The sequence below is a fragment of the Triticum urartu genome, chromosome 1A (assembly GCF_056163025.1).
Source record: "Triticum urartu cultivar PI428250 chromosome 1A, HENAU_Tu73, whole genome shotgun sequence".
In the NCBI taxonomy this organism is placed as follows: domain Eukaryota; kingdom Viridiplantae; phylum Streptophyta; class Magnoliopsida; order Poales; family Poaceae; genus Triticum; species Triticum urartu.
In genome coordinates this window covers 586,613,368-586,636,008 of record NC_141873.1, presented here as the reverse complement: position 1 = coordinate 586,636,008, position 22,641 = coordinate 586,613,368, and the positions used below count along the sequence as shown (strand labels likewise).

Here is a 22,641-nt window from a genome sequence, read left to right as displayed (position 1 = left end):
CTTGTGATCCTGAGATCAAGCTTCTCCTGAATGAGTTCAATACTTTGACTGATGAGCTAAAGGGACTACCTCCCAAGATCACTTAATTCCCCTATTACCAGGAGCTCAACCAGTGCAGCCCAGACCATATCATTATAATCCCCTCCAGAAGGATGAAATGGAGAAACAAATCAGAGAGATGCTGCAAAATGGCATAATCAAGCCTAACTCCAGCCCGTTCTCTTCTGCTGTTCTCATGGCCAAAAAGGGCCTATCCTTGCATTTGGTGGTGGACTATAGGGCTCTGAATGCTATAACAGTTAAGAATAAGTACCCATTGCTCATCATTGATGAGTTATTAGGTTTTGTCTGGATCTCTGGTCGGGGTACCATCAAATACGCATGCGACAAGTGGATGAACCCAAAACTGCATTTTTCAAACGCACCATGGTCATTTTGAGTATAAACTATAAAGTAATGCTCTAGGGTGTTATGAACTCCGTACTGAAACCCCTGTTGAGCAAACTTATCTACATTGCTTCTTATTCAGAGGACCTATAGTTGCTGCGGTGTTTTTTTTAAATCTATTCCAAGCCGAATTGGACCACCGCTCTCCTATGCACCTCCTCATCGTAGGTTCTCCTCAACGGCATCCCCGATAACCCCGTATACCACAGTCGTGGCCTCCCGTCAAGGGGACCCTCTCTCCCCTCTCCTCTTTCGTCATTGCCATTGGCCCCCTCCAAAAGATTCTTGACTTGGCGACTAGGAAGGGGCTGCTACACAAAATCTGTGGCCATAGACCCATCATGAGAACCTCCCTCTACGCGGATGATGCGTCCGTGTTCATTGCCCCCATCAAAAAAGATATCGACAATCTCCCCAACTTGCTAATTGCTTTTGGTGACGCCACGGGCCTATGCACAAACTTTCAAAAGAGGGTGATGGTCCCAATTAGGTGCAGACATCTAGACCTTCCTTCAGAGATTCCCAACTGCCCGTGCGTCCTCCCCGTTAAAATATTTGGGTCTCCTGTTATCAGTTCGACAACTTACAAAATGGAGGCTTCCAATCCCTTATGGACAAGGTGGCACTAAACTTGTCCCTTGGAATGGGCAAAGCATCATCACCATCGGGCGCGCCGCCCTTGTCAATTCCATTCTTTCCTCGCAAGCAATCTACTTCATCACCCGCTCATCGCCCCCCTAGCATCCTTCACAATGTCAATACGCTCGAGCGGGCCTTCCTTTTGGGTAGGAACAAACAAGACCGTCGGCGCCAAGTGCAAAGTCAATTGGAACATTGTTTGTCGGCAACTCGATTTTGGAGGCCTTGGGGTGTTAAACACGGAATTCTTTGCATGGGCACTTCGTTTGTGTTGGCTTTGGTTCGAATGGAAGGAGCCAACCAAGTTATGGGTTGGTTTTAGAAACTCATGTGATGAGATGGACCAAAACTTATTCTACACCTCCATGATTATCACCGTTGGCATGCAATTGCGCGCATCCCTTTTTTGGGACTCCCCTTGCATGCAAAACCTAAAACCATGGGACATCACGCCCCTTATCTATGAGGCATCCTCTCAAAAAAAATTGAAGCTTCGGGAAGCTCTAAAGGTTAAGCTTGGGTTGACAAGATTAGAGTCACTTTAAACTTCTCGTTCGCGCATCTCTGGAAATCCATTGAGCTCTGGACCACCATCCGCGACTTCACCCTTTGTGTAGAAGCACACCGAGAACAGGATCTACATCGTCCAGTCCGCATATAATGTTCTATTCTTCGGTAACATCCACTCCCCTATGGAACACACATTGTGCAAGGCTTAAGGTCCACCAAAGGTCATTTTCTTTTCTTGGTTGTCCATACAAAATTGAGTTTGGACCGCCGACTGTTTGGCCAGTGGTGGATGGCCTAATTGCAGGCTTTGCCCCCTTTGCAAGGGCGAGTAAGAATCCATCGATCACCTCCTTTCAAGTGACAACACTCTATTATGCTTTGAGGAATGCTCAAAGAGTGGCTTCAGCTTGAAAAGCATCAACACCTACACTTTGCACTTGACGCATTCCATCAAGGGGTGGTGAATTGAGCTCTCTGACACAAGCATCCCGAATAGGAAGGCTGTGACCACCCTCACCATGCTCACCTCTTGAATCATTTGCAATGGAAGGAACGCTCGCATCTTTCAACACAAGAGCGCCCCATCGACGGTTCTCCTCGTGACACATCAAGAATGAAGCGCTCTCTTTGGTCGCCGTGGGAGAAAATATTAGGATCAATCATGCTGCGAGAGTAGTGATCCTTTTCTGATTTGGTGTTGTATAAATACAAACCCTAAAATCATTTCCCTCCTAATCATTGAACGAGGCAAAAATATTGCCTCACATTTTTGATTAAAAAAAACTCCAACACCACCCATCTCATGGCTCTGGTCCGCGGGAGCGCCGCACCGACCACTCCGCCTTGCGTGCCGCGCCTCCTCGGCCTCTCCGACTGGGCGACGGCGGCACCGTCTGCAAGGCGCGCAGCCGTTCGCGGTCGAGCTTTTCACGAGGCCGAGATACTGGCTCATGCACGTCGTGCGCCTTGACGCGGTCATCCCGTCCGGCCGTGCTGGCGCTGGAGCTCGTGTCGGGGGCTTCCTCGCCGGCCTCCTCCGCACGCGCTCCGCGATCTGAAGCCGGCGAACCTGCTCGCCGTTGGGCGCCGCCAAGGGCAAGCGTGGTGAGGTCGGGGTCCAGGCCAGGGTCCTGCTGCGCGTCGGGTGCGGGGTGTTGCTTCTCGGGTGGGCGTGCGGTGCGGGGAAGAAGGTGGAGGCGGGGGTGGGTGCCTGGCCGGAGCAGTGGACGAGGCAGCAACGGGGCCGAGCGCACGAGAGATGAGATGGTGCAGGTTGAGGTTGGCTCGACCAGGTCGGCCGCCATCGACAAGGCGCTCGCCAGAGTAAGACCACAAGCTTGTTGCATGCGTGCATACCGGCACCGAGGACATGGCGGAGCTCCAACCTGTCTTCCTCTGGCTGTCGATGTCAAGTCATGTCAAGAAGAAAGAATGACATGTCGCAGTCCGGAGTGGCATGGGGATGGGGCGTAGCTAGCCCGGAAATGGAATGCAGGCCAAGTGCTCGACAAAATGCTGCTTCCTCCTCGTGCTCTGCCGTGTCCGTCACCTTGCCGTCCTCAGTGCATGCCATTGACTCCTGAGGTCATCTCACTGTCGGCCTTTCTCTACGCCCTCCCTCTGTTCCGGTCGAGCACCTCACACTCGCAGCAAATCCATGCTGTTTCGGCTATCGAGCTGATCGCCGTCGCCGCCACTCCGTGCATGCCGCAACGTCAGCCCTCCCATTTATGGGATCTTCGCCGACGGTGGCCGGCCTCTCTACAAATCCAGAGATCCCTTTTTCCCCTGTTCCTGTAGGCCGGCGTAAGTGGTAGCTAGGTGGCGGCGGTGCTGGTCGCTGGCGGTAGTGGTGGTGGTTGACGGCGGCAGCGATGATTTGTGCTCCCCAGCGCGCTTCTGAAACCACGGGAGCGGCGGCTTTATTGATTTGTTGTGATCACCGACGACGCGCTTGACGCAGGCAACAGCAGCGTCGTTTTTTGCACATTTTTTCATTTTTAATTTTTCTGCAACATTACCTATGTTGCAAAAGTTCTCCAACCACATCACAGTTGTTGCAAAAAAAGAGTGAAGATGGGAAAAAATTCTACAACACGACCTATGTTACAAAAAAGGGTTTTTATCATTTGTGCTACTAGAAATTTCAACTGCTCAAAAATGCCATCTTTCCGTGAGATGCTTGCTCAAAATGCCATTAGATATCTAAAAAATGACATCATTTCATTAGATGTTTGCTCAAAAATGCCATTAGACATCGTTATTGTCAGGTCAAACTCGTTGACCATGTTATATGAAGAAAATACTCCTATACCCACATATCAGCTCTCTTTATCTCACAATGATAAATGTGAACCTCACTTGTGAGGAGTAAGCAAATGAATAATTTTAGAGGAAAATGATAATGTTGTCGGGATCAAGTGAGACCCACACTTTATTGTAGTGAGATAGAGGGACAACTGACATGTTGGTCTATAGGTATTCTCGCAACATAACCTATGTTGCAAAAAATAATTGCAACATAATCTTTCTTTGTAAATGTTTTCGCAACAAGCCCTCTGTTACAAAGTAGAGAAAGAAGTTCGGCCTCTTGATTGTGTCAGATCCCACGGCTCGCGAGGCGGCGGATCTTTTAAAAAAATCTGCCGGCCGATGCCAATAAATAAATGTTTCACACAGGCGAATCCCCGTCTGGGCAAGCCCAAGTAGGAACCTTCTATACTGCGCTTTGCGTGTTGTGCGAAGACACATCGCGCCTGCTTGGCCCGGCTCATCTCCGGGCAGCTGCTTTTCTATTTTTCGGTTTTGATTTTTTGTTTTCCTTTTCGGTCTTCCTTTCCTTGACTTTAAATAATCCTAAGAAATGTACCGAATATTTAAAAAATGAGAATTTTGAAATAAAATGTTTAATAACTCATAAATGTTTGTGGATTCAAAAGTGTTCATGATTTAAAAACAATGTTCGTATAATAAAATAATATTCCCGATTTTGAAAACAAATGTTCGGGAAACAAAAACTTCCATGATTTTTTTATAGAACTTCATGTACGAAAAACGTTAATGAAATCAAACATAATTTCGCCAATTCAAAAAATGTTCATGAATTGAAAAATAACCAAAAAATTCAGAAACGTTCATGACTTACAAAATAGTTTACTAATTCATAAAATGTTTCATGGTTCAAAAAATGATCATGCATTTCCAAATATGTTCATTATTTCAAAAAAAATCATGAATTTCCAAAATTGTTGGAACAAACAATTTCCAAAAAAAATGTTATTTGATTTGGTACATTTGGGCTGGAGAAGACACAGCGCGCCCATTTCGGCAGGCCCATGTGCAGGCGCCTGTTTTTGAAGTTTTATTTTTCTGTTCCATTTATTCTACTTTAAATAATTTGGAAAGTAAAAAAAACTTTTCAATTTTTAAAAAACTGATACCTTTGACGTAAAATTTTCAAGAAAACATAAAATATTTGTGAATTCAAAAAATGTTGGGGATTTTTCTAAAAATGTTTGCATATCCAAATAAATGTTCATAGTTTCAAAACAAATGCTCGTAATATCAAAAAATCCATGATTTTTTAAAAGGTGTGTGTATTAACTTTTTTGCATGAAATTTAAAAAATGTTTGCTAATTGAAAAATGTCCTAATTTTTAAAAAAATGTTCATGAAATTCAAAAAAAAGAATCCACCAGTTTTGGAAAAAAATGTTCGTCTATTCTAGAATTGTTTGCCTATTCAAAAGAAAATGCTTAAAAACCGTTCGCAGGATAGAAAAATTGTTCGTCCATCCGTCTCATAATATGAAAGTGTTTTTTTACATTAGTGTGGTGTCAAAAACGCTTTTATATTACACTCCCTCCGTTCCTAAATATAAGTCTTTGTAGAGATTCCATTATGAACCGCATACGGATGTATATAGATGCATTTTAGAGTGAAGATTCTCTCACTTTGCTTCGTATGTACTCCCTCCGTTCGAAAATAGGCCATAGTGAAATCTCTATAAAGACTTATATTTAGGAACCGAGGGAGTAGGACGGAGGGAGTAAGATATATGAAAGTTGAAGGCAGTGCAACAGGCGATAAGAAACACTAATTATAAACATCAATGAGGTAGTAGCAACTAAGTAGTACTCCCTCCATAAACTTATATAAGAGCGTTTAGAATACTAAAATAGTGATCTAAACGCTCTTATATTAGTTTACAGAAGGAGTACTAGAGATTAATTATAAACATCAATGGAAGGCTTGACTCAACTAGTAGTAGTAGTACTAGTGAACCAACAAAAAATTTACCACGCTAGAGGAAGCAAAAGCAGTTTATCAAATGAAACATCTACTGCTTGGTGCTTGTGCACAAATAACTGGAAGGAAAAAGAAAACCCAACAAAACACAACATTTTAGAGAATTTTCTTCACCATTGATTGCATCCATCACAAAAATGTTAGCACACACACACAAACAACCTGGGCCAACACAACATTTTGCAGGAAAAAAGTTCCATTAGGCAAGAGCAAACCTACCACACTTGATCATCTACAGTCCAGAGGATGGCTTGCACTTTCCAGCAAAACTAAACCACAAGACATGACACATGACTCCCAGACTAACCCAACCAGTAGTGTGGTCCGTGGGAACACTTCTTCAGCTCATTACAGTACGTTCATATCCCTCCGTGGTTCACAAAGTCCACCGCTGCTTCAGTAACAGTGAACATCACCTTCCCAGACACGAAAACCAGAAATGCGCACGCCACATTAGCGACAGTGTTGCGAAAGACGACCGTGGTGAAGTCCTTATCTGACATATCCATCTGCAGCTCCTGGACCTCCTTCTGCGTGCCCGCCACGGCAGCCTTCAACCACCCCACTTGGGCACTGGTGGAGGTCTTCAGCTCCTGCAGCTCCTTCTTCGTGTCCGCCACCATAGTCTTCAAGGACTCCACTCCAGCCCTGGTGGAGGTGGCCTCATCCATCACCATCTGCTTGAGCGCTTCAATCTCAAAACGGATTTCGGCGGTTCGCTCTATTCCCTGGAGCGTGATCTCGACAGCAGCTCCGCTGACCACCTTCTTTACCTCCACAATAGAGACCTACAAATTCAGCAACAACCATCAAAAACGATCATCTTCACGTAATGAGTCTACTATCACAGCAAGGTCCAATCAACTACTCCCTCTTCCTAAATACAAGTCTTTTTAGAGATTTCAAATGGACTACAACATACGGATGTATATAGACATATTTTAGAGTGTAGATTCGCTCATTTTGCTCAAAAGCCATATGATCAACGAACATACAAAACACGAGGAGACCAGATCAAGGTACGTACAATCAACCAGAAGTACTCCCTCTGTAAACTAATATAAGAGCGTTTAGATCATTAAAGTAGTAATCTAAACACTCTTATATTAGTTTACGGAGGGAGTATTATGCAATATAATCAATCAATGATGTATGACTGCAGGAGAGCATAACATCGCAGAGAAGGGCACTGTGCAATACAATCAATGAACATGCAAAACAGGAGATCAAAATAAATGCTTCACAGCAAGGTACAATTAGCCAGAAGTGTGCAATATAATCTCAATTATATATCACCAGCGGAGTGGCATAACATTGCAGAGAAGGGGACTGCTTCTTGCTGAAACACAAAAAAAAAATATTTCTGTTGGCTTTTCCAGAGCCGTCCATCTACACAAGTCTACGTTGGTTCGATATAACAACAGCACAGCATATCATACCTGGTGCCTCAGATACGCCTCGAGATCCTCTGGTCTGTTTGACTGAAGTGCCTTCAGGAAGTCCCTGTCAAAACAGCGACGAAGCATCAATATTGAACCGACTTCATGATCCAAAACAACACCCCAACAGTTGTAACTCTTACTTCACTATGTTTGATGCGGAGTCAGCATTGTCATCGCAGATGGAGATCCTGTAGGCATGGTCCGTGGTAAACCCGATCTCGGGAAGCAGCTTGCCACTCACGTCCAGATGAAACTGTACATTCAACACACAAATGGCTCAGATATAAACACACAAAGTAGTAGCATACACCACCACTAGGTACGAAGCAAGCTCACATACTGACATGTTATTAGGCCTCTTAAGAAATTCCATAATAAACACACAAAGTTAAGTAGGGCCACTTTGGCACCTTGCAACGCCCTCCAATATAAACCATCAGACTAACACCACACGGTCTACACACAGAAAGAAAAACTCCAGTTCCACAGAGAAACATTCAGAAACTTGTAGAAACATCTGAAAAACATAACAAATCGCGTATCATCGTATCGTAGACAAAATACTGCAAGACTAATATTTCTATCAAGCCTCTTAAGAAATTCCATACGCAAACAAAGTTAAGCTGTCCACACAGCCACCTTGGCGCCTTGCAACAATAACCTCCGATAAACCATTTCATGGCCTAAACACACAAACAAAAATCCATTTCCATGGAGAAATGGACACCAACTCCGCATCATCACCAGGCAAAGACATCAACAGATTGTACTTATCATCGTAAACTCAGTACTGCATACACCAATTGGTAACAAGCGACAGAGACTGATATTGTTGTAAAGCCTCTAAGAAACTCCATAGGTTAAGCTGTCCATACAGCCACCTTGGCACCTTGCAACAATAACCTCCGATGCAAACCATTCATGGCCTAAACACACAAAGAAAAATCCATTTCCACGAGGAAATGGACACCAACTCTCCGTCATCACCAGGCAGAGGCATCAACAGATTATACTTATCACAGTAAAATCAGTACTGCATACACCAATCGGTAAGAAGCAAGCTGGCAGAGACTGATATTGCTATAATAAAGCCTCTAAGAAATTCCATAGGCAAACAAAGTTAAGTTGTGCATAAATACAGCTATCCTGGTTCTCCCTCTCTAAAGAAATTTAAGAGCGTTTAGATCACTAAGCTCTTATATTTCTTTACGGAGGGGCTACCTTGCAATAGCCTCCATGAGGCTGCTAACACCACACGGTCAAAAAATCCCATCTCGAGAGAGGGTGTCCAAACTGGGCAAGGCATGAAGAATGGCAGAAACACACCTTCCTGTTGATGTCTGGAGTGGGACGGACGATGGCAGGCAAGGAGGTGGAGGAACAGCTGCGATGTGGAACGGCGACCTGCACCAATAATAAGAAATCGAAATGAAGTAGCTAGCATATAGAATTGGAAGGAATTTGCATTTCAAACTGCAGGTGCGCAATGAATGAAAGTAGATGAGCTAATTACTGGAACGACTGTAACTAGCCGCTGTAATTCCAAGCAAATGGCTAATTGACTTTTTTTTCTTTTTTTTTGCGAATAAAATAAAATGGCTAATTTACATAGGCACACAACAGGAATTTCATGGGCAGGCAAGGTCAGTTACACAAGGTAAATCAAGTGACGACAGCGTGGTGGAGGCAGAGCTCACCGATTCCACCGAGATGGAGAAGCAGGGCATGACCAAGACGGAGATCCCCTTCCCCTTGAGGCCCCAAGGAGCTGGGATCTGCCGTCTACGGCATGATCAGGGGCAGGGAAAACGGAATCCATCGTCCATACAGTACAGGCAGCGCCTAGGGCAACGAAACTGATGCACGAAATGCTAGGGTTCCTGCGACGGTTCCTACGGAGCAAGCAAGGGCTACGCAAAGGCGGTCGTCTTCGCGCGGCGTGGAGAAGGGAGGGAGGAGGGGCCCGTACCATGGAGCGAGGTGGGGTGGGGTGCGGCTGCTGGTGCTGGTGCTGGTGCGCCGCCGCGGCCAGCGACGGGCGGAAGGAGCGGCCGCCGATCCTCCTGAGGGCGGTGCGGGCCACCGTCGCCATGAGGGCTTCTTCCAAAGCGCCTTCGCCGCTGCAAATGGAAGGAAACCCTACTCACCGGGGAGAGAGGAGGCAGGAGGGGGATGGATCCCCCGATACGCCGGGTTTATCAACCAACCCTACCGGGCCTTTTCCTCCCCCACCGGGCCTTTCTTCCCCTACTTGATGGGCCGGGCCGAAACGTCGCTACTTTTTTTTTTGCCTTGCCTTTTCCCTAAAAAAATGTGTTTCTCATCTCAATAAGAAAAAAGAAGAAGCTAATAGATATCGAAAATGCACTTTTCTCGATATCTATTAAAAAGTATTGTACGCAATCCCTTCTTCTTTTTCACGTCATAATTTTCTTTGATTCTAATAAAAAGAAGTCTCGGTTTTATTTTGTTTTCACAAAGAAAGAATGCATTTTTTTCTTTCTTAATGTAATATGTTGTTTACTAAGGAGAGAGAGCTCGTGTCCTGCACATTACTACTCCCTCCGTCCAAAAAATCTTGTCACGAGCTTGTCTCTAAAATGGATGTATCTAGCACTAACCTGATGCTAGATACATCCATTTGAGGGACAACCTTTTTCGAACAGAGGGGGTACCAATCAAATGCAGCACCTAGTGCGAATTAAGCGTAGCTTAGATGGTTAGATTCCTGGCGTTGGAACCAACTCACCAGAGTTCAACTCGTAGACCTAGCACTCGCGCTTGCATTTTCTCGGAGGTGCTCATAGGGGGTAGATTATGCGTGTGCGCGTTCATAAAAATGAGTGTATGTGTCTGTATATGCTTTTTATCATGTTCATAAAAATACAAAACCCAATGCGTCATGTACCGACCGTTAAATTCTTTTTACGGCTGCTTTCTAGTTGTTGTTTTTTCCCTAAAAAAGAGGGGTAGTGCATCAATTTTAGATAATGTTCAAGCATCTTAAAAAATTGTTAATAACAGATCTTTCGAATTATTAAAAAAGTAACGACTTCAAAAATGCTCAAAAATTCTAAAATATTCACAAATTCAGAAAGTATTCTCAATTTTAAATTTTGTTTCAATTTTTTAAAATGATCACGAGGGGTTAATTTTAACCATCCAAAAGGTCATAAAAGCCTGGAACTTATGTTTTGTCTTTTGGCAGCTTAGCCAAAACAAGGCACTACAGGTAATGTTCAAGAAATCTTTCAGAAAAATGGCCAGAGTACATTTTTTAAAATGTTATTATGGGTTTAAAAATACTCTTAGATTTTTATAAATGTTCAAGATTTTTTTTTTATGATTTTGAACTAAAAAATGTTTGCAAGCACACAAAATATGCGGAATTTGAAATTTTGTTTCAAACTTTTAAAAACGAGGGGTTCATTACAAAGGTGCAAAAGGTCTTAACAGACTAGGACAAGGCATCATTGTATGCTAAACCACTACCATGTGCACTAGGCCGAGAGGACAAGGAAGACCAGGTGAAAAGAATGCCACGGGAGATACCATTCACCCGCCCGTCAAGTTTCGCCATTCCCGTCTCTACACAACCGTCACACCGTTGTCAACATCACATCTCCATAGCCATCTCCATCATCATTGTCTCCATCGCCATTAGATTAAATACTTGTAATCGACACTCCATTGCGATCGGCGACATCGTAGGACTTTCAATCATTCATCTTCAAGCAACAATCTATACAAATGCCTTCTGCTTGTGATTTGATCCTGATGTGTGAGTAATCCCCTCAGGCCAAGGGAGGAAGAGTATTCTCGTGGTTTTCAAGGTCGGCCACCGTTCGAGCCAGTTCTTGGTGTTGGTCAGCGGAGGAGCTTGTGCGCGGGCGCGTGTGCGGGCATCGTGGCAAGCTGTGGAGTTACCCAAGACACATGTTATTCATCCTTTTAGCAGTGTGTGCACACGAATTTTTGGATCATGTATGTGCTTCCTTTAGCTTTCTGGGACTTTTGAGTCCCTGATTCTGTAATGTTTCGTGTGGTCGGTTGTGCCCCACTGTCTTTAATATAATAAAGGGCAGGTGTTGTTGTGCCAAAAACTCAAAGTCATCATCCATGGAGGAAGTTGTCACAACTTGGCAAGTGAAGAACTATGCTCCAAGTTGCAACTTCCAAAGAAGCGTCATCCTAGTCCATGTAGTGTACATTTGTTGAGTGACTACAGTACCATTCAAGTTGAGCACACTGTTGAAGTATCCTTCAAAATTGGGGCATATGAAGATACTTTGGAATGCAATGTGGTGCCCATGGTCGTTTGTCACCTTCTCTTGGGACACCCTTGGCATTATGACTGAGACATCTCATGATGGATGCACCAGCTACCAGGGGCGGAGCTAGGATCAGCCCAAGCCCTGGGCCCATGCTTGCTACAGCGCCTCAACAGTGTTGCTACAGTGCGTGAGATAGTATACTCAACACTAAGTATAATCAGCACGCCCCAGGCCTAGGCCCCCCCCCCGGCCTGGGTTCTGGATCCGCCACTGTCAGCTACTATAACTTCAAAGTGGAAGGGGAAGAGTATGTGCTCCGGCCTATGACTCCAAGTCAAGTCCTCGCCCGATAAACTTCAAGTATCCCATCTTCAAGGCAAGCCTAGTAAGAGAATGACCCACAAATTAGTAAGTGAGCGCCACAAGCCCGATATGAGTGGTTCCAAGATGAGTAGTCCTCTTAGCTTCCAAATACATGTGTTAGGGGAGAGAGTGAAAACCCACTAGTGCGTCCCTTTGTTGACACCTTTTAGAGACTCGCGTTCTTTTCCTAGCTCTTTGTCCCTTGTTTTGCAAAAAGTCATGGATGTGATTCCTTTGGACAACCCATCGGACCATCCTCCACTTCACGACATCGAGCAAAAGGTCGACTGATGTGCACTGCACACTTCTATTATTGTAGACTCTGTTTGGCCTCCAAAAGTAGGGTTTTATCGGACGGCAACCTTTTTTTCTCAAGTGGATGACTCAAAATCCCCAAGTGCAAGGAATTGTCATAGCACTTTCTAATGATGGAGGTGGTAAGTATGTGCTACTTGTGAGTTGCGTTGGGATTTCCTCGAAGAGGAGATGATGATGCAATATAGTAGAAATAAGTATTTCTCTCAGTTATGAAATCAAGGTTATCAATTGAGTAGGAGAACCAAGCAACACTATGTAAACAACACCTGCACACAAACAACAAATACTAGCAACCCAACGCGTAGAGGGGTTGTCAATCCCTCAACAGTATTGAGAAAGATTAAATTGTATAGGTTTTGATAAATAGATCTAACAAAAATATAAAACAAAATAAATAAATAAAAGTGCAGCAAAGTATTTTTGGTTTTAGTATATGATAGAAAATATACTCAATTTTCACTAGGGGCCTCTCTTGAGAAAATAGCATACAGTGGGTAAACAAATTACTATTGGGCAATTGACGGAAAAATAAATAATTATGACGATATCCAAGGCAATGATCATGCATGTATATAGACATCACATCCAAGATTAGTAGACCGACTCCTACCTGCATCTACTATTATTACTCCACCGGGCCTTTCCTCCCCCACCGGGCCTTTCTTCCCCTACTTGATGGGTCGGGCCGAAACTTCGCTACTTTTTTTTGCCTACATGAATGAAGAAGAAAAGTGTTTTCCCTATCAAAAAAAGTGTTTCTCAAAAAGAAAAGAAGAAGAAGAAGAAGAAATAAGTACTAATAGATATCGAAAATACACTGTCTGATGCAGTAGGACCATACGGGTGTATGAAGTGAAGATATATTGGCCTTACCCGAAAAAATAGGGGGGATATTATGGGTTTAAAAAATACTCTTAGTTTTTTATAAATGTTCAAGATTTTTTTATGATTTTGAACTAAAAAAATGTTTGCAAGCACACAAAATATTGCGGAATTTGAAATTTTGTTTTGAACTTTTAAAAACGAGGGGTTCATTGCAAAGGTGCAAAAGGTCTTAATAGCCTAGGACAAGGATCATTGTATGCTAAACCACTACCATGTGCACTAGGCCAAGAGGACAAGGAAGACCAGGTGAAAAGAATGCCACGGGAGATACCATTCACCCGCCCGTCAAGCTTCGCCATTCCCGTCTCTACACAACCGTCACACCGTTGTCAACATCACATCTCCATAGCCATCTCCATCATCATTGCCTCCATCGCCATTAGATTAAATACTTGTAATCGACATTCCATTGCGATCAGCGACATCCTAAGACTTCCAATCATTCATCTTCAAGAAACTATCTATACAATGCGTTCTGCTTGTGATTTGATCCTGATGTGTGAGTAATCCCCTCAGGCTAAGGGAGGAAGAGTATTCTCATGGAAACAAAATAAAGAGAGGGTTTCACAATCTCTTGCATCCATTAGAGATCGTTGGACAAGGTGTATTCAATTTCATATACTTTGCATAAGGAGGCATTTTCAAGATATCAGTCAAGCGAGTACGCAAAAAGACTGGCCTCAGCATTTCAGCAAAGCATTCAAATTCTTCATCATCTTTCTTTTAGTTGACTTGGGTGGAAAAGGCATAGGTTTTTGTGAAGGAAATATGCCCTAGAGGCAATAATAAAGTTATTATTTATTTCCTTATAATCATGATAAATGTTTATTATTCATGCTAGAATTGTATTAACCGGAAACATAATACATGTGTGAATACATAGACAAACAAAGTGTCACTAGTATGCTTCTACTTGACTAGCTCGTTAATCAAAGATGGTTATGTTTCCTGACCATGAACAATGAGTTGTTATTTGATTAACGAGGTCACATCATTAGTTGAATGATCTGATTGACATGACCCATTCCATTAGCTTAGCACCCGATCGTTTAGTATGTTGCTATTGCTTTCTTCATGACTTATACATGTTCCTATGACTATGAGATTATGCAACTCCCGTTTGCCGGAGGAACACTTTGGGTGCTACCAAACGTCACAACGTAACTGGGTGATTATAAAGGAGCATTACAGGTGTCTCCAGAGGTAGATATTGGGTTGGCGTATTTCGAGATTAGGATTTGTCACTCCGATTGTCGGAGAGGTATCTCTGGGCCCTCTCGGTAATACACATCACATAAGCCTTGCAAGCATTACAACTAATATGTTAGTTGTGAGATGATGTATTACGGAACGAGTAAAGAGACTTGCCGGTAACGAGATTGAACTAGGTATTGGATACCGACGATCGAATCTCGGGCAAGTAACATACCGATGACAAAGGGAACAACGTATGTTGTTATGCGGTCTGACCGATAAAGATCTTCGTAGAATATGTAGGAGCCAATATGGGCATCCAGGTCCCGCTATTGGTTATTGACCGGAGACGTGTCTCGGTCATGTCTACATTGTTCTCGAACCCGTAGGGTCCGCACGCTTAAGGTTACGATGACAGTTATATTATGAGTTTATGCATTTTGATGTATCGAAGGTTGTTCGGAGTCCCGGATGTGATCACGGACATGACGAGGAGTCTCGAAATGGTCGAGACGTAAAGATTGATATATTGGAAGCCTATATTTGGACATCGGAAGTGTTCCGGGTGAAACCGGGATTTTACCGGAGTACCGGGAGGGTTACCGGAACCCCCCGGGAGCTATATGGGCCATAGTGGGCCTTAGTGGAAAAGAGAAGGGGCTGCCCTAGATGGGCTGCGCGCCTCCCCCTTCCCCTAGTCCTATTAGGACTAGGAGAGGTGGCCGGCCCCCTCCTCCTCTTTTCCCCCTCCGCGAATCCTATTCCAACTAGGATTGGGGGGGGGGGGGGAATCCTACTCCTAGAGGGAGTAGGACTCTCCTGGCGCGCCAAGCTTGGCCGGCCAGCCTCCCCCCTCTACTCCTTTATATACTGAGGTAGAGGCACCCCAGAAACACACAAGTTGATCCACGTGATCTATTCCTTAGCCGTGTGCGGTGCCCCCTGCCACCATATTCCTCGATAATACTGTAGCGGAGTTTAGGCGAAGCCCTGCTGCTGCAGTTCATCAAGATCGTCACCACGCCGTCGTGCTGACGGAACTCTTCCCCGACACTTTGCTGGATCGGAGTCCGGGGATCGTCATCGAGCTGAACGTGTGCTCGAACTCGGAGGTGTCGTAGTTTCGGTGCTTGATCGGTTGGATCATGAAGACGTACGACTACTTCCTCTACGTTGTGTCAGCGCTTCCGCAGTCGGTCTGCGTTGGGTACGTAGACAACACTCTCCCCTCTCGTTGCTATGCATCACATGATCTTGCGTGTGCGTAGGAAATTTTTTGAAATTACTACGAAACCCAACAGTGGCATCCGAGCCTAGGTTATTTATGTTGATGTTATATGCACGAGTAGAACACAAGTAAGTTGTGGACGATACAAGTCATACTGCCTACCAGCATGTCATACTTTGGTTCAGCGGTATTGTTGGACGAGACGACCCGGACCAACCTTACGCGTACACTTACGCGAGACCGGTTCCCTCGACGTGCTTTGCACATAGATGGCTTGCGGGCGACTGTCTCTCCAACTTTAGTTGAACCAAGTATGGCTACGCCCGGTCCTTGCGAAGGTTAAAACGGAGTCTATTTGACAAACTATCGTTGTGGTTTTGATGCGTAGGTGAGATTGGTTCTTACTTAAGCCCGTAGCAGCCATGTAAAACTTGCAACAACAAAGTAGAGGACGTCTAACTTGTTTTTGCAGGGCATGTTGTGATGTGATATGGTCAAGGCATGATGCTGAATTTTATTGTATGAGATGATCATGTTTTGTAACCGAGTTATCGGCAACTGGCAGGAGCCATATGGTTGTCGCTTTATTGTATGCAATGCAATCGCGATGTAATGCTTTACTTTATTACTAAACGGTAGTGATAGTCGTGGAAGCATAAGATTGGCGAGACGACAACGATGCTACGATGGAGATCAAGGTGTCGCGCCGGTGACGATGGTGATCATGACGGTGCTTCGGAGATGGAGATCACAAGCACAAGATGATGGCCATATCATATCACTTATATTGATTGCATGTGATGTTTATCTTTTTATGCATCTTATCTTGCTTTGATTGACGGTAGCATTATAAGATGATCTCTCACTAAATTATCAACAAGTGTTCTCCCTGAGTATGCACCGTTGCCAAAGTTCGTCGTGCCCAGACACCACGTGATGATCGGGTGTGATAAGCTCTACGTCCATCTACAACGGGTGCAAGCCAGTTTTGCACAAGCAGAATACTCAGGTTAAACTTGACGAGCCTAGCATATGCAGATATGGCCTCGGAACACGGAGACCGAAAGGTCGAGCGTGAATCATATAGTAGATATGATCAACATAAACGATGTTCACCATTGAAAACTACTCCATCTCACGTGATGATCGGTTATGGTTTAGTTGATTTGGATCACGTAATCACTTAGAAGATTAGAGGGATGTCTATCTAAGTGGGAGTTCTTTAGTAATATGATTAATTGAACTTAAATTTATCATGAACTTAGTCCCTGATAGTATCTTGCTTGTTTATGTTGATTGTAGATACATGGCTCGTGCTGTTGTTCCGTTGAATTTTAATGCGTTCCTTGAGAAAGCAAAGTTGAAAGATGATGGTAGCAATTACACGGACTGGGTCCGTAACTTGAGGATTATCCTCATTGCTGCTCAGAAGAATTACGTCCTGGAAGCACCGCTGGGTGCCAGGCCTGCTACTGGAGCAACACCAGATGTTATGAACGTCTGGCAGAGCAAAGCTGATGACTACTCGATAGTTCAGTGTGCCATGCTTTACGGCTTAGAATCGGGACTTCAACGACGTTTTGAACGTCATGGAGCATATGAGATGTTCCAGGAGTTGAAGTTAATATTTCAAGCAAATGCCCGGATTGAGAGATATGAAGTCTCCAATAAGTTCTATAGCTGCAAGATGGAGGAGAACAGTTATGTCAGTGAGCATATACTCAAAATGTCTGGGTATAATAATCACTTGATTCAATTGGGAGTTAATCTTCCGGATGATTGCGTCATTGACAGAATTCTCCAATCACTGCCACCAAGCTACAAGAGCTTCGTGATGAACTATAATATGCAAGGGATGAACAAGACTATTCCCGAGCTCTTCGCAATGCTGAAAGCTGCGGAGGTAGAAATCAAGAAGGAGCATCAAGTGTTGATGGTTAACAAAACCACTAGTTTCAAGAAAAAGGGCAAAGGGAAGAAGAAGGGGAACTTCAAGAAGAATGGCAAGCAAGTTGCTGCTCAGGAGAAGAAACCCAAGTCTGGACCTAAGCCTGAAACTGAGTGCTTCCACTGCAAGCAGACTGGTCACTGGAAGCGGAACTGCCCCAAGTATTTGGCGGATAAGAAGGATGGCAAAGTGAACAAAGGTATATGTGATATACATGTTATTGATGTGTACCTTACTAGAGCTCGCAGTAGCACCTGGGTATTTGATACTGGTTCTGTTGCTAATATTTGCAACTCGAAACAGGGACTACGGAATAAGCGGGCACTGGCAAAGGACGAGGTGACGATGCGCGTGGGAAACGGTTCCAAAGTCGATGTGATCGCGGTCGGCACGCTACCTCTACATCTACCTTCGGGATTAATATTAGACCTAAATAATTGTTATTTGGTGCCAGCGTTGAGCATGAACATTATATCTGGATCTTGTTTAATGCGAGACGGTTATTCATTTAAATCAGAGAATAATGGTTGTTCTATTTATATGAGTAATATCTTTTATGGTCATGCACCCTTGAAGAGTGGTCTATTTTTATTGAATCTCGATAGTAGTAATACACATATTCATAATGTTGAAGCCAAAAGATGCAGAGTTGATAATGAAAGTGCAACTTATTTGTGGCACTGTCGTTTAGGTCATATCGGTGTAAAGCGCATGAAGAAACTCCATACTGATGGACTTTTGGAACCACTTGATTATGAATCACTTGGTACTTGTGAACCGTGCCTCATGGGCAAGATGACTAAAACATCGTTCTCCGGTACTATGGAGAGAGCAACAGATTTGTTGGAAATCATACATACCGATGTATGTGGTCCGATGAATATTGAGGCTCGTGGCGGATATCGTTATTTTCTCACCTTCACAGATGATTTAAGCAGATATGGATATATCTACTTGATGAAACATAAGTCTGAAACATTTGAAAAGTTTAAAGAATTTCAGAGTGAAGTTGAAAATCATCGTAACAAGAAAATAAAGTTTCTACGATCTGATCGTGGAGGAGAATATTTGAGTTACGAGTTTGGTGTACATTTGAAAACTATGAAATAGTTTCGCAACTCACGCCACCCGGAACACCACAGCGTAATGGTGTGTCCGAACGTTGTAATCGTACTTTACTAGATATGGTGCGATCTATGATGTCTCTTACTGATTTACCGCTATCGTTTTGGGGTTATGCTCTAGAGACGGCTGCATTCACGTTAAATAGGGCACCATCAAAATCCGTTGAGACGACGCTTTATGAACTGTGGTTTGGCAAGAAACCAAAGTTGTCGTTTCTTAAAGTTTGGGGCTGCGATGCTTATGTGAAAAAGCTTCAACCTGATAAGCTCGAACCCAAATCGGAGAAATGTGTCTTCATAGGATACCCAAAGGAAACTGTTGGGTACACCTTCTATCACAGATCTGAAGGCAAGACATTCGTTGCCAAGAATGGATCCTTTCTAGAGAAGGAGTTTCTCTCGAAAGAAGTGAGTGGGAGGAAAGTGGAACTTGACGAGGTAACTGTACCTGCTCCCTTACTGGAAAGTAGTTCATCACAGAAAACTGTTTCAGTGACACCTACACCAGTTAGTGAGGAAGCCAATGATAATGATCATGAAACTTCAGATCAAGATACTACTGAACCTCGTAGATCAACCAGAGTAAGATCCGCACCAGAGTGGTACGGTAATCCTGTTTTGGAAGTCATGCTACTAGATCATGATGAACCTACGAACTATGAAGAAGCGATGGTGAGCCCAGATTCCGCAAAGTGGCTTGAAGCCATGAAATCTGAGATGGGATCCATGTATGAGAACAAAGTATGGACTTTGGTTGACTTGCCCGATGATCGGCAAGCAATTGAGAATAAATGGATCTTTAAGAAGAAGACTGACGCTGATGGTAATGTTACTGTCTACAAAGCTCGACTTGTCGCAAAAGGTTTTCGGCAAGTTCAAGGGATTGACTACGATGAGACCTTCTCACCCGTAGCGATGCTTAAGTCCGTCCGAATCATGTTAGCAATTGCCGCATTTTATGATTATGAAATTTGGCAGATGGATGTCAAAACTGCATTCCTGAATGGATTTCTGGAAGAAGAGTTGTATATGATGCAACCGGAAGGTTTTGTCGATCTAAAGGGAGCTAACAAAGTATGCAAGCTCCAGCGATCCATTTATGGACTGGTGCAAGCCTCTCGGAGTTGGAATAAACGTTTTGATAGTGTGATCAAAGCATTTGGTTTTATACAGACTTTTGGAGAAGCCTGTATTTACAAGAAAGTGAGTGGGAGCTCTGTAGCATTTCTGATATTATATGTGGATGACATATTGCTGATTGGAAATGATATAGAATTTCTGGATAGCATAAAGGGATACTTGAATAAAAGTTTTTCAATGAAAGACCTCGGTGAAGCTGCTTACATATTAGGCATTAAGATCTATAGAGATAGATCAAGACGCTTAATTGGACTTTCACAAAGCACATACCTTGACAAAATTTTGAAAAAGTTCAAAATGGATCAAGCAAAGAAAGGGTTCTTGCCTGTGTTACAAGGTATGAAGTTGAGTAAGACTCAATGCCCGACCACTGCAGAAGGTAGAGAGAATATGAAAGATGTTCCCTATGCATCAGCCATAGGATCTATCATGTATGCAATGTTGTGTACCAGACCTGATGTGTGCCTTGCTATAAGTTTAGCAGGGAGGTACCAAAGTAATCCAGGAATAGATCACTGGACAGCGGTCAAGAACATCCTGAAATACCTGAAAAGGACTAAGGATATGTTTCTCGTATATGGAGGTGACAAAGAGCTCACCGTAAAAGGTTACGTTGATGCAAGCTTTGACACTGATCCGGACGATTCTAAATCGCAAACCGGATACGTGTTTACATTAAACGGTGGAGCTGTCAGTTGGTGCAGTTCTAAACAAAGCGTCGTAGCGGGATCTACATGTGAAGCGGAGTACATAGCTGCTTCGGAAGCAGTGAACGAAGGAGTCTGGATGAAGGAGTTCATATCCGATCTAGGTGTCATACCTAATGCATCGGGTCCAATGAAAATCTTTTGTGACAATACTGGTGCAATTGCCTTGGCAAAGGAATCCAGATTTCACAAAAGGACCAAACACATCAAGAGACGCTTCAACTCCATCCGGGATCTAGTCCAGGTGGGAGACATAGAGATTTGCAAGATACATACGGATCTGAATGTTGCAGACCCGTTGACTAAGCCTCTTCCACGAGCAAAACATGATCAGCACCAAGGCTCCATGGGTGTTAGAATCATTACAGTGTAATCTAGATTATTGACTCTAGTGCAAGTGGGAGACTGAAGGAAATATGCCCTAGAGGCAATAATAAAGTTATTATTTATTTCCTTATAATCATGATAAATGTTTATTATTCATGCTAGAATTGTATTAACCGGAAACATAATACATGTGTGAATACATAGACAAACAAAGTGTCACTAGTATGCTTCTACTTGACTAGCTCGTTAATTAAAGATGGTTATGTTTCCTAACCATGAACAATGAGTTGTTATTTGATTAACGAGGTCACATCATTAGTTGAATGATCTGATTGACATGACCCATTACATTAGCTTAGCACCCGATCGTTTAGTATGTTGCTATTGCTTTCTTCATGACTTATACATGTTCCTATGACTATGAGATTATGCAACTCCCGTTTGCCGGAGGAACACTTTGAGTGCTACCAAACGTCACAACGTAACTGGGTGATTATAAAGGAGCATTACAGGTGTCTCCAAAGGTATATATTGGGTTGGCGTATTTCGAGATTAGGATTTGTCACTCCGATTGTCGAAGAGGTATCTCTGGGCCCTCTCGGTAATACACATCACATAAGCCTTGCAAGCATTACAACTAATACGTTAGTTGTGAGATGATGTATTACGGAACGAGTAAAGAGACTTGCCGGTAACGAGATTGAACTAGGTATTGGATACCGACGATCGAATCTCGGGCAAGTAACATACCGATGACAAAGGGAACAACGTATGTTGTTATGCGGTCTGACCGATAAAGATCTTCGTAGAATATGTAGGAGCCAATATGGGCATCCAGGTCCCGCTATTGGTTATTGACCGGAGACGTGTCTCGGTCATTTCTACATTGTTCTCGAACCCGTAGGGTCCGCACGCTTAAGGTTACGATGACAGTTATATTATGAGTTTATGCATTTTGATGTACCGAAGGTTGTTCGGAGTCCCGGATGTGATCACGGACATGACGAGGAGTCTCGAAATGGTCGAGACGTAAAGATTGATATATTGGAAGCCTATATTTGGATATCGGAAGTGTTCCGGGTGAAATCGGGATTTTACCGGAGTACCGGGAGGGTTACCGGAACCCCCCGGGAGCTATATGGGCCATAGTGGGCCTTAGTGGAAAAGAGAAGGGGCTGCCCTAGATGGGCTGCGCGCCTCCCCCTTCCCCTAGTCCTATTAGGACTAGGAGAGGTGGCCGGCCCCCTCCTCCTCTTTTCCCCCTCCGCGAATCCTATTCCAACTAGGATTGGGGGGGGGGGGAATCCTACTCCCAGAGGGAGTAGGACTCTCCTGGCGCGCCAGGCTTGGCTGGCCAGCCTCCCCCCTCTACTCCTTTATATACTGAGGTAGAGGCACCCCAGAAACACACAAGTTGGTCCACGTGATCTATTCCTTAGCCGTGTGCGGTGCCCCCTGCCACCATATTCCTCGATAATACTGTAGCGGAGTTTAGGCGAAGCCCTGCTGCTGCAGTTCATCAAGATCGTCACCACGCCGTCGTGCTGACGGAACTCTTCCCCGACACTTTGCTGGATCGGAGTCCGGGGATCGTCATCGAGCTGAACGTGTGCTCGAACTCGGAGGTGTCGTAGTTTCGGTGCTTGATCGGTTGGATCGTGAAGACGTACGACTACTTCCTCTACGTCGTGTCAGCGCTTCCGCAGTCGGTCTGCGTTGGGTACGTAGACAACACTCTCCCCTCTCGTTGCTATGCATCACATGATCTTGCATGTGCGTAGGAAATT

The 22,641-nt window shown here is 44.0% G+C and overlaps 1 protein-coding gene across 1 annotated transcript; it reads right to left on the bottom strand.

Moving 5' to 3' along the window:
• Positions 1 to 5,988: 5,988 nt before the first annotated feature.
• Positions 5,989 to 9,534, bottom strand: LOC125531170 (uncharacterized). Its single transcript, XM_048695588.2, has 5 exons — positions 9,316 to 9,534; positions 8,673 to 8,750; positions 7,487 to 7,599; positions 7,344 to 7,407; positions 5,989 to 6,692 (listed from the first exon to the last, which is right to left on the bottom strand). Exons 1-5 carry the CDS (start codon positions 9,436 to 9,438, stop codon positions 6,264 to 6,266), a joined length of 807 nt encoding a protein of 268 aa, XP_048551545.1. The 5' UTR covers positions 9,439 to 9,534; the 3' UTR covers positions 5,989 to 6,263.
• Positions 9,535 to 22,641: the final 13,107 nt, after the last annotated feature.

Excerpts from the sequence above, each read along its gene's own strand:
- LOC125531170 (XM_048695588.2), bottom strand. The coding sequence starts at position 9,438 with ATGGCGACGGTGGCCCGCACCGCCCTCAGGAGGATCGGCGGCCGCTCC. Across the intron at positions 7,600-8,672 it reads CTCCAGACATCAACAGGAAG|TTTCATCTGGACGTGAGTGG; the intron begins GTGTGTTTCTGC and ends TTGAATGTACAG. Across the intron at positions 7,408-7,486 it reads TCCGCATCAAACATAGTGAA|GGACTTCCTGAAGGCACTTC; the intron begins GTAAGAGTTACA and ends CTGTTTTGACAG.